We start from the raw sequence: 15,362 nt of genomic DNA, 5'->3' as shown, positions 1-15,362 counted from the left end.
TAAATGTAATACCTCCTCTTTGTGATAGCTTTCAGATACTTAAAGATAACTATCATATATCCCCTAAATAATTTTCTTATACATGACAAACATTTCCAATTCCTTCAGTCCTCCTATAGCATGATCTCTCATTTCCTGACTATCTTCCTCTTGTCATGCTCTAACTCAGTGTTGTCAAATCATACATAAGGATTCTTGCAGGTTGCATATTGACTTAGAAAACCATATATTCACATTAGCTATGTTCTGTTTATATTTTGTTAAAGATTTCACACTTATATTTTACTCTAATTTAGGAAACTCATGAGGATCATAAGTTGTGTGTTTGACTCTTCTGCTGTAGCTTGTCAGTGTTGTTGTATGTGAAATTTATCAAAATGGTAAACCGAGCCAAGTTTCTCTGAGTAAGATAGTATTTATTAACAGGGACATGCAATCTGATAATAAAGGGTCAATGACTTGACTCCATTTATGCCAAAGACCCCAAATTGAAGGTGCGACTCATTTTCGTAAGCACAGAACAAAGAGCAAAAGTCATACCATTGGTTAGCATCACAAGGATAAAGGATCATTATTGGTTACATCAAAGAAGGTGGGCTTTTCCCCCATGTGGGATGTAGACTGCCTCTCTTTACCTCTAAGGAATGCTTTTGTGAATTTCATGAGTCTCCACTGCATCCTGGAGTTACCAAGAGGGACTCAGGTATATACACTGGTACCTGGGGATTAGATAAGGCCACCTTAATTACCAAAGATGGGGCAAGGTCAGTGAATTCAGCTTCTCAAGAATAACACTAATTTTGCAGGAAATGCTAAGATAATACTTTGTGAAAGTAATAAGAATAGAGGTTTTCTTTAATAGTAATTGTGGGAAAGCGTACGTCTTTGGTATCTATCTTCAAAGAGAAAGGAGACTGAACTTTTACACACATGAGCTTCTTTACTCAGAGACAGAGAAGAGGCTTTATAGCTTTGTTCCATAAACTACAGAATATAGTTGCAGAATAAAATCACTTACAGAGTAAAGTCAAATACAAAATCCAGGATCAAGAATTAATTCAGTGTCCTTCCTAAACTAACTAAACCTCCTAAACCCAGAACTTAACACAATACTTCACATCAGGTGCAACCAAGGGGGGCGGCTAGGTGGCTCATTGAATAGAGCACCAGCCCTGGAGTCAAAAGGACCTGAGTTCAAATTTGACCTCAGACACTTACCACTTACCAATCATGTGACCTTGGGCAAGTCACTTAACTTGCCCTGCCCTCCCCCCTGCAAAAAAAAAAAGGTCCAATCAAGGAATAAGTTCAGCAAAACTGTCACTTCCTTTATATGAGATCCTGCACCTCTAATAATCCAACTTGAATTGAGTTAGCCTTTTTGACTGCCATATCATGCTATTAACTCAGTGAACTAGTAATCCACTAAAACCTCTATCTTTTTTTTTACTTTAACTTATCTTGTCATATCTATCCCATCTTGCACTTGTGAAGTTTTTACTTTTAATGTCAAATAGGTTATTTTGACCTGAATGTAGAATAAATGGAAGAAAGTGATGTGCAATAAGTCAGGAAAGGTAGACTGAAGTCTGATTGTGAAGGGTTTTAAATGCCAAACTAGAAGAGTTTACATTTTATCCAAGAGACAGTGGGAAGCTACTGAAGCTTCTTGAGAAAGAGAGTGACAGAGTGAGGCCTATGCTTTGGGAAGATTATTTTGGTAGCTGCATAGAGGATGAATTTGAGAGGGCAGAGATTGAGATTGGAGAGACCAATTAGGAGGTGGTGGCAGTTAGTCTAAGTGACAGCTGGTGAGGGTCAGAGCTAAGGTTGTGACTGCATAGAGAGAAGGGAACAGAAGTGAGAGTTATTGGGGAGGTAGAATCAAGAAAACTTAGTAGCTTTTGGATAGGGAAGTGAGAAAAAGAGAAGAATTAAGACTCATCCTAAGGTTTTGAATGTGGGGGACTAAAAGGTGGTGCTCTCAAGAAATAGGCAAGTTTGGATGAAAGAGAAATAGGTTTTTCTTTGAGAGGGAGACAATAAATTCAAGTTTGACCATGTTGAATTTGAAAATCTGATAGAGCAAGCAGTTGATGATACCTGAGTAGGGCTTAAGAGGGACACTAGGGTTAGATTATAGATATGGGAGTTATCTTCATCAAGTTGATAATTGGATTCATGGAGTAGAAAGTACTGAGAGAAGGCATAAAAGAGAAAAGCAGAGGCCTCAAGAAAGCTTTGGGTAACACCCACAGTTAGTGTGTGGGCAAAATAATGATCCAGTAAAGGTTCCTAAAAAGAGGTAGGAGGAGAACTAAAAGAACAGCTTGATCAAAGCCAGAGAGGAAAGAAAGTATATACAGAAGAAGTCAGTAGTGTAATAAGCTGTCAAGAAGGATGAAGAGTGAGAAAGCCATCAGGTACAGAGTAATTTTAGTTGAGTGGAAGCCAGATTGAAACTGAATGAGAAGTAAGTAGAAGGCAGGGAATGGTGGCTATGAATATAAAAGACTTTCCTTGTTTGGTTTTATGGGAGCTTGACTATGAAAGGTAGGAGAGATATATCAAGTTAGCTTGAGGAGATAGTGGGGTCAAGGTAAGCTCCTTTAATCGTGAGAGTTAATTGAGTATATTTGTAGATAACACAGAAGGAGCCAGCAGATGGAGACTGATGATTAGAAAAAGGGAAGAAAGAATAATTAAAGGGGCAAGTTTCTAGGAGGAAATGGGGTCATGGCTACAGTTAGAGAAATTGACCTTGATAAGCGGGGAGAGGGATGATGAATAAAGATATTGTGTGAGTCACAGAGTTGAGGAGAAAAGAAACTCTTAGTGGATGGCCTTTCAGAAAATGTGAGGCAAGGTCCTCAACTGAGAATGATAGAAGGATGGAGGGACAGTATAGAAAACTGGAGGAAGGAAAAGATTTGGAAGAGCCACTGTGGGGAGCATGATGATATTACAAAAGACTAAAAGGATTTTTTGGAGCAATGAGGATCCCGTTGATAATAGGTGACAAAGGTTTGTGCCACTGGTTCTGTTACTGACTCTAGTGCTATTCAGTATCATGTGAATAGTAGCAGAGAAGATGGATAGTGAAGGTCTCAAAGATGAGGTTTGGAAAGGCATATAATATAAGCTCCTTGAGGTCAGGAATCATTTTATGTTCAAATCCCTGACTCATAGCATAGTGCCTGATAGATAGTATGCTCTTAAAAAAAAAATACAATTTTTTTTACAATTTTGAACTTAAATACAAGATAAGAAAAGAAAAATATTGCCTTGTACATAGCAGAACATAGGAGAGGATTCAATATAAAACAATAAATTTTCATTTCAAAAAAGCCTGTATAGTAAATGCTGTTCATTGTATTCAGAGCTGTCCATCTTTTCTTTCCTTCCTTGTAGGTTTTCTTTTGTTCTCTGCTGTGCACTTCTTACTTTATTTTTTCCCCTCCTACTCCCCCCCTCCAAAGAAGGCTCCAATCAAGCATGAGCAAATACACACACACGTATGCACAGATATTTATCATCATACACATACATCGTGTGTGTGTGTGTGTGTATGCTTTTACCCATATACATATATGTTAGTCCATGCCGTGCTTATCTCCCCCTGCCATCTATTTCTCTGAAGGTGGACAGCATCTTCCTTTATAAGTCCAAATCTTTCCATGCTTTTCTAATTCAACCAGCTCATCATTTCCTGCACCACAGTAATATTCTACCCCAATCATATTTTATCTGAAATCTCAACGATGCTCTCACCTTATAATATGGCTTAAGGTTTGATACTACCAATTCTGTTTACTTTATGTCTTTCTTCCCCGGATCTCTTTGAAGTTTCTGACCCTTTGTTCTCCAAATAAACTTTATTATTATACTTAACTCAGTAAGATAAATTTTTAGTCATTTAATTGGGATGGCATTACATAAATAGATTAGTTAGGCAAAAATTGTCATTTTATATATTGACTTTACCTACACATGAACAGTAAATACTATTTTAGTTGTTTAGAACTTAGTTTATTTGTCTAAAAATTGTTTTATGTTTGTGTTCATATAGTTCCTATATCTGTAGGTATACTCAGGTATTTTGTAATGTCTAGTTATTTTAAATGGTCTAAAACAATTTTGAATAGTATGACTGATATATAGTGTAGTTCCCCTATTTTTCTCTTTTGATTACATCTGTTTTAGATTTTACATTGTCCGAGATCATGATTTCTACCCCTGCTTTTTTATGTTATAAATTCTACTCCTGACATTGTTTTGTTTGTTTATGTATATCTCTCATTTTTATACCATTTCCTGAAAGATCATATTGTTAAATTCAAATTTTTAATCTGCTGTCAGTTTCCACCCTATAGGTAAATTCATCCCATCTACATTCTATACTATAATTACCTGTTATATATTTCTCTCTTTCCTATTTTCTCTCACTGTCCTTCTCACCCTATTCCTGTCCCTCCTCTCTCTTCTACTTTATTTCCACTCACTGCCTTGCGCTCCTTTTTCTTTACCTATCCATCCCTCCAAGAATCCCTCCCTTATCCTTTCCCCCCACCCTATCCCCTTACCCTCTTGTTTCTTTCTGAATTTAGAAGACTTTTATACCCTTCTAGATATACATGTTGTTCCCTCTTTAACCCATTCCCAATGAGAGTAGGGTTTTAGCATTGCCTTGCCTTCCCCTCTACTAGCTTCTTCTGTATCTTTTTCCTTTTTTGTCTCATTTTTATGAGATAATTGCTCTTTTTTATCTCTTTTTATTTTTTGTAGACTCAACCCAACATATTCAGTTCAGCCCAAGCCTTTCTTTCAGACTACCCAAATAAAAATGAGTTATAAAAGAACTTATAATATTTTCATATATAAAAAGTAAACAGTTTGACCTTACTGTATCCCTTATAGTTGGTCGTTAAAGTTTTATATTTCGGGGTGGCCAGATAGCACAGCGAGTAAGAGCAGCTTACACCAGCTCCAGTGTCGGGAAGACTTGGGAATCTAATCTGGGCTCAGACACTTAGCACCCACCCAGAAACACCTGGCTGTGTAACATTGAGCAAGTTACTTAACCCCAATTGCTTAGGGGCGGCCAGGTGGCTCAGCAAGTAAGAGCACCAGCTACAGTAACTGACTGTGTAACCTTGAGCAAGTTACTTAACCCCGATTGCTTTTAAAAAAAAAGTTTTATATTTCTCCTAAATGTCATGTATCAAATTCTCCCTTAAACTCTGTTTTTGTAACAAACACCTGAAAGTCTTTTGGTTTGTTAAATGTCCAATTTTTTTTCATCAGGATTATACTTAATTTTGCTAGGTAAGTTACCCTTAGTTGTAACACCAGTTCATTTGCTCTACAAAATATAGTATTCCAAGACCTACAGTTCTTCAGTGTAGTACCTGCTAGGTCTTGTGTAATCTTCATTGTAACTCTATGCTATTTAAATTGGGGTTTTTTTCCTTGTTATGTCCAGTGTTTTCTCCTTGTCTTGGGAGCTCTGAAACTTGGCCATCATATTCCTATAAGTTTTCTTCCTCACCACCTCAGATGGTTATTTGTGGATTTTTTCTATTTCTGCTTTGCCTATTTGTTCTAGAACTTCAGGGCAATTTTCCTTAATAATTTCTTGTAATAGTGTATCTAGATTCTTTTTTTATCATAATTTTCAAGCACTCTTCTTATATTATTTCTCTTCACTCTGTTCTCCAGATCAGCTGTCTTTTTGATGAGATGTTTGTTTATGTAGCCTACAGGTATTTAAACCAAAACCATCCAAAAATACCAGAATTGATTTAATTGGATTATATTGACATATAAAGATCTATAAAAATAATAACATTGGGGATTTAGAATAGGCCTTAGATATCATTAGGCCAACCTTCTCGAATTCTAGAGAAGCCAAGTAATTTGTTCCCAAGTCACGTGGCTGCTTAGATTCATTACTAGGGCTTATACCCTTTTTATAAATATCTTGAGATTTAGATTATACATTTTCTAGAATGAGTCCAAGGTTCCTAAACTCTTTAGAAACCAAATTTCCCCTAACACCCAATACAAATTGTTACTGCTACTGTTGATTCTTCATTCTGTCCTTCGTAAATAGTAATCTACCTATGGCCTAAGTAGCCTCCTTTTGTAGGATCCTGTCCTATTCCAAGCCAAATAATTGGTCTAGTTCTTTTGGCTCTCAGTAATAATATCCAAAGAGCACTTAAAACAAAACAACTCATTTTTTACCATGGTAGCGAGATATAGCTAAGGACCAAACTGTTCCAGTATTAATACTTGTGTGCTTTCCCAATAAGACTCTTTAGTTTAAAAAAAAATTTGGAAATTACTTGGTCTTAAATTCTAGAGGTAGGCTTTGAGTTTAACTTCAACTATCCTGACTCTGTCTTCTGAACCTTTTGACTTCATTCCTTGTGAGTGGGATTGTATAATTCTTTGTACTTGTAACCCTTAGCACAGGTACCTCACACATAATGGTTGCTTGATAAGTACTTCTTGTTTGGTTGGTGTTATAAATAAAGCTTAAAGGCATAGCTGTTGTCCCAGTTACAAACATTGTCTTTTCTTTTCCTTTGAAAAGGAGCATCCTGGCTGAGTTGGGGTTTAGTTAAAGGAGCTGAACTTACTGGAAAGGCAATCCATAAAGGAGCCTCCAAACTTCGAGAACATATTGAACCTGAGGAAAAGCCACTGGAAGTTAGTCCAGCTGTGTCCAGGGGACTTCATATAGCAAAGCAGGCCACAGGAGGAGCAGTGAAAGTCAGTCAGTTCCTGGGTAACTATATTATACTCTCTTTTTTCAATTTTAGAAAAACAAAAGTCATTCAAAAGCATCTCTATGGTGTTGACTTTTATTGATGAACATTTGGGCTGAAGCAACTTTATTGAGGAAAGAGGAAATGTCAGATCTGCCTCCTGAAAATATTTTCTGGTATTTGCTGTTTTAAGTGTATGTGATTTTTGATAGCTAAATAGCTAAAATCTTCTAGCCTAAATATTTTTTGAATCCAACAAAGACTTTATAAAGTACTTATATGTAACACCCAGTGCCAGGTCCTGGGGATACAGAGACAAAATGAAAAATCATCCCTCTTCTCAAGGAGTTTACATTCCATTGAACTTACAATTTATTGAAATTGTAATAAATACTATTTTTGGAAATTCATTGTGGCACTTTCCTCATGTTTTATTTTTAAGTAATTAAGCACAAATTGATGTTTTTTTCCTAGTATGCTTGTTAATGTTTTAAAAACACACTCCCACTAGTTCACTATAGCAATAAAAATGAGAATGATTATTTTAAAACAAAATTATAAAGATGCATTAAAGAAGCAGGGTTATGAATATTAAGACTTCCTAAAAGTTGAAAACCAAACAATGGTCATTATAACCACTGTGTTCATCTGTACCTTTTATTTTTAAATAGGAAGGATAACCTGGTATAGTATTTAATTTTAAAATCCTTAACATGGTCTCTAACTATTTCTTTTTGTACACATATTAGTGGAAGGAGTATGTTCCATAGCAAACTGTGTTGGAAGAGAATTAGCCCCACATGTCAAGAAGCATGGAAGCAAACTTGTTCCAGAATCTCTTAAAAAAGACAAAGATGGGAAATCCCCTTTGGATGGTGCCATGGTTGTAGCAGCAAGTAGTCTTCAAGGTAACAAAAAGATTCAGATATATTTGAACTAGGAAAGTAATCTGTTTAGTTGTGGCTAATTAAGCTTATTTTAAAATAATTCTTTCAGGGTTTTCAACTGTATGGCAAGGAATGGAATGTGCAGCTAAATGCATAGTTAAAAAAGTTACTTCAGAAACTGTACATACGGTTAAACACAAGTAAGTCTAATTTTCATTTTTGTTTTTAAAAACAGTTAACTTCTTATATAATTTGTAAAAATCGTAAATTAAAGAAGCTACCCAGCTATTTTTAAGTGTTGGGCCAGTCTTAATTTCCACTAGTGTAAGTTTGTTTTTTTTTTAAACAATGGAGAGGTAATAACTTATTTATGATGAAAAACACTGTGTAAACACAGTCATGTCACTAAACTTTTCTGGGCCTTATTTTCTAAGACCCAGACATGAGCAGGTTGCACTAGATGATCTCTAAGATCCTTCCATCCTTATCATTCTCTGGTTTGAATGTCTTTAACTTTACCTGTAATGAATTCTAAAACCAGTCTTACATAATGTTGCCCTGATCATTGTCATTTCACAGTAATAGTATATTATAACTAAATCCCAACATAAAGTTGTTTTGGCAAATTGCCTAAGAAAGAAATTGGATTATCTAAATCAGTAGTTCCCAACCAGGACAATTTTAAGTTAAGAAAGGGGTCTTTACCAGTATATACATTGTCAAAATAAGACAAGTCTGACCATGTCATCCACATCATCACCTCCTTTCCTTCTGCCCCCACCCCCCACCTCCCTGAACTTTCAATGACTCCCTCTTGCCACTAACATAAAATATAAACTCCTCCAATGGGAATTTAAAGGCCATCACAATCTGGTTCCTGCTTGTTTCACATCACTATTCTTCGTGCACTGTGTTAAAACTCAGCTGTCCTAATTTCTATTGTTTGCATTTACTACTCCCATCTCCTACCTCCATGCCTTTGCATAGGCTTATTCCTCTGTGTAGAATGCACTCCTTCCTCATCTCCTACTCTAAGAATTTGTAGCTTTCTTTCTGAACTGAGTCTATGTACCCTCTTCTATAGATAGCTTTTCCTGATCCTCTTTTTTTCTTTTTCTTTTTGACAGCACTATTGCTAGCTCCCTTCTCTTCCTTGTACCACCACCATCTCCCCATGAAAAAAATAAAAGCATAAAATGGAGTAATTGCTTATAAAACTACACTAATTGTGTATATATATATATATACGTAATGTGGAAATGTTTTGCATGTATAATCGGTATCATATTGCTTGCCTTTTCAGTGGATGGGAGAGGAACCAGGGGTAGGGAAAGAATTTGGAAATCAAGATTAAAAAACAGGAAATTTTTAAAATTATATATGCATTATACCTCCAAAAAAAGAAAAATACATAAAGTGTAGGCTTTTTTATCTGACTGCCAGTGTTTTACTCAGCTAACAAACATTATTTTTTACTTTTGATAAAAATGTAACTGGAAAAATCACCTATGTTAAAGGAAACTTTCTGCGATTTTACAGTTTTGGTTATGGTATTGGATTGTATCTGATTTATGCAGGTTTATGATATCATTGTGATTATTATGTTAATCATTTCAACTTTTTGTTTTTTTATCTAATGTCCAGTATAATTAACTATATTGACTAATTATAATGATGATTATTATAACAGTTTTTCAGAGGATAATATGAATGACTAGTTTACTTTTTCAGTTACAGTGATATTTTTGTCTTATTTTAGATATAGGAACTTGAAGATCTACAGCAACCATGAAAAGCAATAAGTAACTTAAACCTGACACAGTTAATTATAGTACAGTATCTGTCAAATAGTTCACCTCAATCTTCTATACAGCTTCTAAATTTCTCTGTCAGGCTTCTTTTTTTTTTTTTTCACTTAAATTCTTCAAAGAGATGGAGCCAGACCATTTTTTTTTCCACGCAGTAAGATTTCATGCTGCAAAAAACATTTTCATGAAATGTAAGTTTAGTGAAAATTTACCTTCTGTAAGAAGTATAGTATTATTTGATTGATTAATAAATTAAGATTCTCCTTAAATTTTGATTGGATTTTTTCAGAGCTCCTCTGCTATGAGCAGGACGATAAGTGTGCTGGAATCAGGAACTAGTAAGGAAAAGACTTGAGAAGCAGATGTAATAGCCACCTTGTCTTCAAGTATTTGAAGGACTGACTTGTGAAAGTTGTTCTTGTTTGACCCCAGAAGCAAGAACAAGGAGCAATAGGTAGAAATTTCAAAGAAACAGATTTTAGCTCAATGTAAGAAAAAAATTCCTAACAATTAGAGATGTTTCAGAGTAGAACAGGCTGCATTGGGTGTTAGCAGGTTCTGCATCACTAAAAATCTTTAAGCAGGGATATCATAGAATGGATACCTGAACAAGATAAAGGACTGGACTAAATGACCTCTGAGAATCTGTAATATTTTCCTAGTGCCATCTTTATGACAAGCATATGGTAATAAAAGTAATGCCATGTAAATGGAGAAAGATGTTTAAATTATAGAATTCATTGAATTAACAGTATTCAAGTACATCTTTGCAGGGAGTCCTTCACATACTCTACCTGTTACGTAGTGATATCACATAATGTGTGATAACTACTCTATCAGATCAGTAGTCTGAATTGCCTTGGGTAAATTGGCAAGATCCAGCTGGGTAGATGAGAATCAACTCCTATTATCACCATATTTTAGACTAAAGAGTCTTTATAATTACATGATATGGAATGGAGCCATATTGTGAAAAGTTGAGAATACCAACATAGAGGTTTATATCTTATCCTTTAACAGTGGGGGCCATTGAAAACTTTTGAGCAGTAAATTAAGATGGTCAAGCCTGTGCACTGGAAAGACTAGACTACTCTTACATCAGAGTAAGGCATGTATTGGAGTGGAGAGATGAGACAGGAAGACTGGTGTAAAAGTTATTTGCAGTCATGAGAACCTGAACTAGAATTGTGGCAGCATGAGTGAGAAAGAAAAGATGAATGTGAGGCATATAATATAGGTAGGAATAGGTTTTAGCAAATAATTAGACAAATGAGAAGGAAGTGTCAAAGTTGAGTAAGAGCATAGTTGGTGCTATCAGAAGTACTAAGGAAGTTAGAAGGAATGGTTATGAGTTCAGTTTTGGGCAAGTTAAGCTCAAGATGCCAATGGAAAATGTCTGTAACAACTAACTTATGTAACTTTAAAGCTTGCAAGAAAATTTAATATGGTATAATGGATAAAGAACTGGTCTTCAATCAGGAGGACCTGAGCTCATGCCCTATCTCTGTCATTTACTGATTTGGTGACCATGGGCAAGGCACTTACACTCAGTATCCTCAGGAAACTCTCTGATACTCTAAGGTGCAGTATAGATGGTGATCTGTTGTTGTAGATTGGCAGATAGTGTTCCTTACTGAGAGCTCCCTATGCTGATAAAATCATAGGTCTAGCTAAAAGAAAAAAGTACCAAATTCTTTACATATATTATCTCATTTAGGACTCAAAACAGTCTTGTGAGGAGGGTATCATTACCATGTTAGAGATGAAGAAATTGAAAGTCAGAAAAGTCGAGTGATTGCCCATTGTCACAAAGCTAGTAATTTTCGGAAACAGGATATGAAGCCAGGTTTTCTTGAGTTTTTTCACTGTGTAGGGCTATCTCTAGAGTAGGGGCAGCAGGCAGTTATGGGATATAGGATTCTGTCTTAGGAGATGTTGGAGCTTGAGATAAAGAAATGAGTCTTGTATAATATTTATGACATTTAAAATTAAAATGCATTTTCCCAGAGAAATAAATAATTGAACCTACAGACATTGGATGGTTAATTTATTATTTGAAATTTTGCCTATATTAGCAGAAACATGAAATATACATAAAAATTATTTCTTCCCTTTTTTTACAATGGGATAATTCAATTACCCTTTAGGAGAAGAAAACCAGAGTACTTCACTGATGAACATATTTCAAAATGTAGCGAACCTTTGTTACATTTAATGTCAGAATAAATACTCCACACAAAAATAAAGTGCTGTCATTTAAGACATTAATTTTCCCAGAATGTCCTTACTCTTGGAAAAAAATATGGCTTGGCCTCATATAAGTGAATTAATCCTCTTTTAAAAACAATCAAACTGAAACAAACTGAGATTTTTCCTTTCAGAGAACTTATTCTCTTCATCTTATTCTGTTTTGGAATGCTCTAATTCACATTTTTAGTTTCACTATATTTTAATTTTTTTTCTTAAAGGTATGGGACTGATGCTGGTCATGCTACAGATAATGCAATGACTTCTGCCATCAATGTTGGTGTCACTGCATTTAATATTGACAACATCGGTATCAAAGCTGTGGTGACAAGAACAGCAAAGCAAACTGGAAAAGCCATCTTGGAGGAATATAAAGTAGTTGACAAGTCAGAGAAGAAAGATGAAAAAGAAACTAATGTTAAGACAATAAAGAAGAAAGACAAATTGGGGAAGAAAGATAAATGATACAAATACTATGAATTAACTCCACCAAAGCCTTACTGAATGGATATAATGCTGGTATTTAAAAAAAAATAGAATACTTCTTCTCTCCTATAAATTAGCCTATATTATAAAAATCTAATTATTTCTAAAAGTATTTTTCATAAAATTTAAAGTATGTATAGTCTTCTTATAACAAAAGTGATAGCATTTTTCTTTCTCACTTATAGAAAGATTGTCCAAAAGGTTGGATAAAGTTTTGTTTTATGTACTTAAAATATTTTTTCAATTGTAAAGCTGAGATTTTTGAAAACTACCTTCAGTCTAATGTTAAATTTTGTAATTGATCTATTTTAGAAAACAGAGTAGTAAATTAGATGTCTCTGCATGGTTTGGAATATAATAAACTAATTCAATTTGTACTCAGAAGAATTAACCAAGTCAGTTGCTTCCTGATTATTTTGCACTGTTTATTTGTAAATTTCTTCTCTATCCTAAATCTCTTCTAAATTTTCGGTGGCTAAGCTAAAATGTGAAGCACTTTAATAGATGAGTACTAAAAAATAAAATTGTCAGGTAAGACTTTTTTCTGACAAAGGAAATAACTGATTATTGAAAGAACCTAGGTTCCATGAAACTAGTTGTCACACTACAAGGTATATCTTTTATAAAAACTTGGCATTGTCTCAATGGTTGAAGGTGGTTATAAGTATTTATTTTTAAAACACTTTGTGTTTTAAAAACTGATAGCTGATCAGGAGCTCAAGAAAATTATTGACAGTTTGAAATGTTTGCTTATTTATTGAAACTTATTTTATGCTCATTTAACTATTAACCACTTGCATTTTAAGCTTTTGTTTTCTGGAAACTTAATTGTACAACAGCAGTAGAATTGGGTAAAACACTGGTTTTAGGCATTGTTACTACTAAAATTTAAATCTCTTAAAAGTCTAACTCATTATTTAGAATACATGTTGTTAGAAATTGTCATCGTCATGCTCAAAATAATGGAATTTTAAAGCATAAATAATTTAGTTTCCATTGTGTCAGATTGTAATTAATAGTTTGAGTTAAATATTCATTGCCTTTTAAGGTCTTTAGGTTATAAAATATATAGTTATAGAACATTTGATAATTAGCTACTAATTTTCAAAGGTTGTCACTGGTTTTCACAATTACATTCCATTAGAATCTTGACATAACCTGTGATACAAGTAAAATAACTTGAAACTACTTTGATTATTAAGCTTCACTTGAAATTGTCCAAAGATTATACTTTATGAATGAATAGTATTCTCTGATTGTAAATAAATGAAACACATATCTTGTCCTTAAACACATTGACAATGATGTATGTGTTTAGAGTCTGAGAATGTGTCTGTGATATGATGGTTTTACATAAGGACTATCACTACTATAGTAAATGGTATGAGAGACAGCAGGTTGTTAATACAGAAATTGAACTCAAGTGGCATTTCTGTGTATCATTGAGATATAATTAATTTGAAAATAAAATTAAAGTGACTTTTTTTGTATGTGTGATTGAATTAAAGAAAATGTTAGCATAATGGCAAACGTTTCCCCAGTATGCCTATTGATAAAGAAGTTACCAAAGAAACTAAATTTTTTTCCTACCATCCTCTTGTTGTCAGGCACAAGTGTTTGCATATATAAACTTATAAGTATACATATTTTTTTTTCTTAAGCCTTATAACATTTTTAGCATGTTTAAGTGTCCTAAGTGGATATGGATTTCATGGTGATTTAGATGTGGTATTTTGCATATTTCATGGGTTACCAATGGCAGTTGAAAAAACTAAGGTGGGCTTAATTATCAACTGACTTGCAAATGTTAAGCCAAATAAAATATATCATGGATACGTATATATATGAATGAATGAGTGAAAGCATTTACCAAGCACTTAATATATGCAAAGCACTATGCTAAGCTCTGGGGATACAAATAAAAAGGTAAGACAGTCAGTCCCTGCTTTCAAAGAGCTTGCATTCTAATGAGGGAAGAAAAGACATGTGGAAGGATTCAGCTACAAATCACATGGAAAGGTTCCATAGTCTGTAGGATATAGTGGCAATGCAGATGAAAATACTTCTTCTCTAATGTTATTTCCACTGATAAAATCCTATCAGCTTCAGATGCTGAACTATTTGACAGGATTTTGGTGACAAAAATTTTCTTTTTAGGAGTCTTCAATAAATCTGATGATAACACCTGCAGGAACACTTGCCCATCTGCATCTCCCCAGGTATTATCTAGAATGAAGGCACTGGAATGGAAACATTGTCATTCCCAAGTGCCATGGGTTGGGGTCTTGGGCTATAATTATCAAAGCCTGAAGAGGGATGATGATTAAGGTGATGGTGGCTGCCTTATTTACTTAGCATATGCTGCCTTCTGTCCTTCTTGTAGGGTGTCTTGCTTGCTTACCTGCATTGTGGGTGGAAATTGACTTGCAGGTGGTGGTGATGACTGGCCTTTTCTCCATAGGAGTTGCCTTTCTAGATAATGGCTATGGAGCCTTGTCTGGAAGCAGGACCCACCAATGGTCTGGGGCATGATCTTATGTCTTACTAGAAAAGGAAATGTTCTGATCACATAATGAAAGTAAAAAATACCAAGTGATAGGCCAAATGTTATACTGATATCCCAGCAATACTAAGAGAATCAGAGAAAGGCTCTTTTGGAGTTTTGGGGATGATTTATACCCCCTGGAAGGAGTGCTCATAGCAGATAGAGCATAGGATCTATTGATGTATACTTTTGGCAAATTATTTTCTTTAGTTGTGTGTTTTCTGACAAAGGAAAAATATATGTAAAAAATAAGTACCTTTAAGTGGATTTTTTTTAAGGCAAGGAAATTTCATAAAAATATTTTTAAAATTAATTCCTTTGGCTACATGATTTCAGTGGAATGAATGAATGAAATTCTGTCTGTGTTTATTTTACATTAAATTAATTTTTTTTACTTATCAAGCATTTTATTTCTCTCCATCACCACCCCACCTCAAAGAAAAAGAAAACCCATAAGCATAATCAAGCAAAAGAAATTCCCATATTGACCATATCCAGAAATGTGTGTCTCAACATATTAACCCATCACTTCTATCAGGAGTTTCTCCCATCATTTTCAGTGTACTGATTCTTGTTTTCTTCTTGTTGTTATTCAATCCAGTCTAACTCAGTGAAC

At 34.5% G+C, this 15,362-nt stretch overlaps 1 protein-coding gene across 6 annotated transcripts in view; it reads left to right on the top strand.

Annotated features, from left to right (window-relative positions):
- Positions 1-13,685, top strand: part of SPART (spartin) — a 45,806-nt gene extending 32,121 nt beyond the window's left edge. For all 6 annotated transcript variants that reach the window (XM_069080345.1, XM_069080344.1, XM_069080349.1 and 3 more), the window contains 4 exons: positions 6,599-6,793; positions 7,523-7,681; positions 7,770-7,860; positions 11,937-13,685. In XM_069080345.1, the coding sequence (XP_068936446.1) occupies positions 6,599-6,793; positions 7,523-7,681; positions 7,770-7,860; positions 11,937-12,180 (689 nt within the window). In that variant the 3' untranslated portion in view covers positions 12,181-13,685. The remainder of the gene's footprint in view (positions 1-6,598; positions 6,794-7,522; positions 7,682-7,769; positions 7,861-11,936) is intronic.
- Positions 13,686-15,362: the final 1,677 nt, after the last annotated feature.

The sequence above is a fragment of the Petaurus breviceps genome, unplaced genomic scaffold (genome assembly GCF_028583685.1).
Source record: "Petaurus breviceps papuanus isolate PSGF00001 unplaced genomic scaffold, PetGlider_PUasm1.0 91133, whole genome shotgun sequence".
Classification (NCBI taxonomy): domain Eukaryota; kingdom Metazoa; phylum Chordata; class Mammalia; order Diprotodontia; family Petauridae; genus Petaurus; species Petaurus breviceps.
Note: the sequence above shows the minus strand (reverse complement) of the source record. Positions and strands in the feature narration are given on the sequence as shown.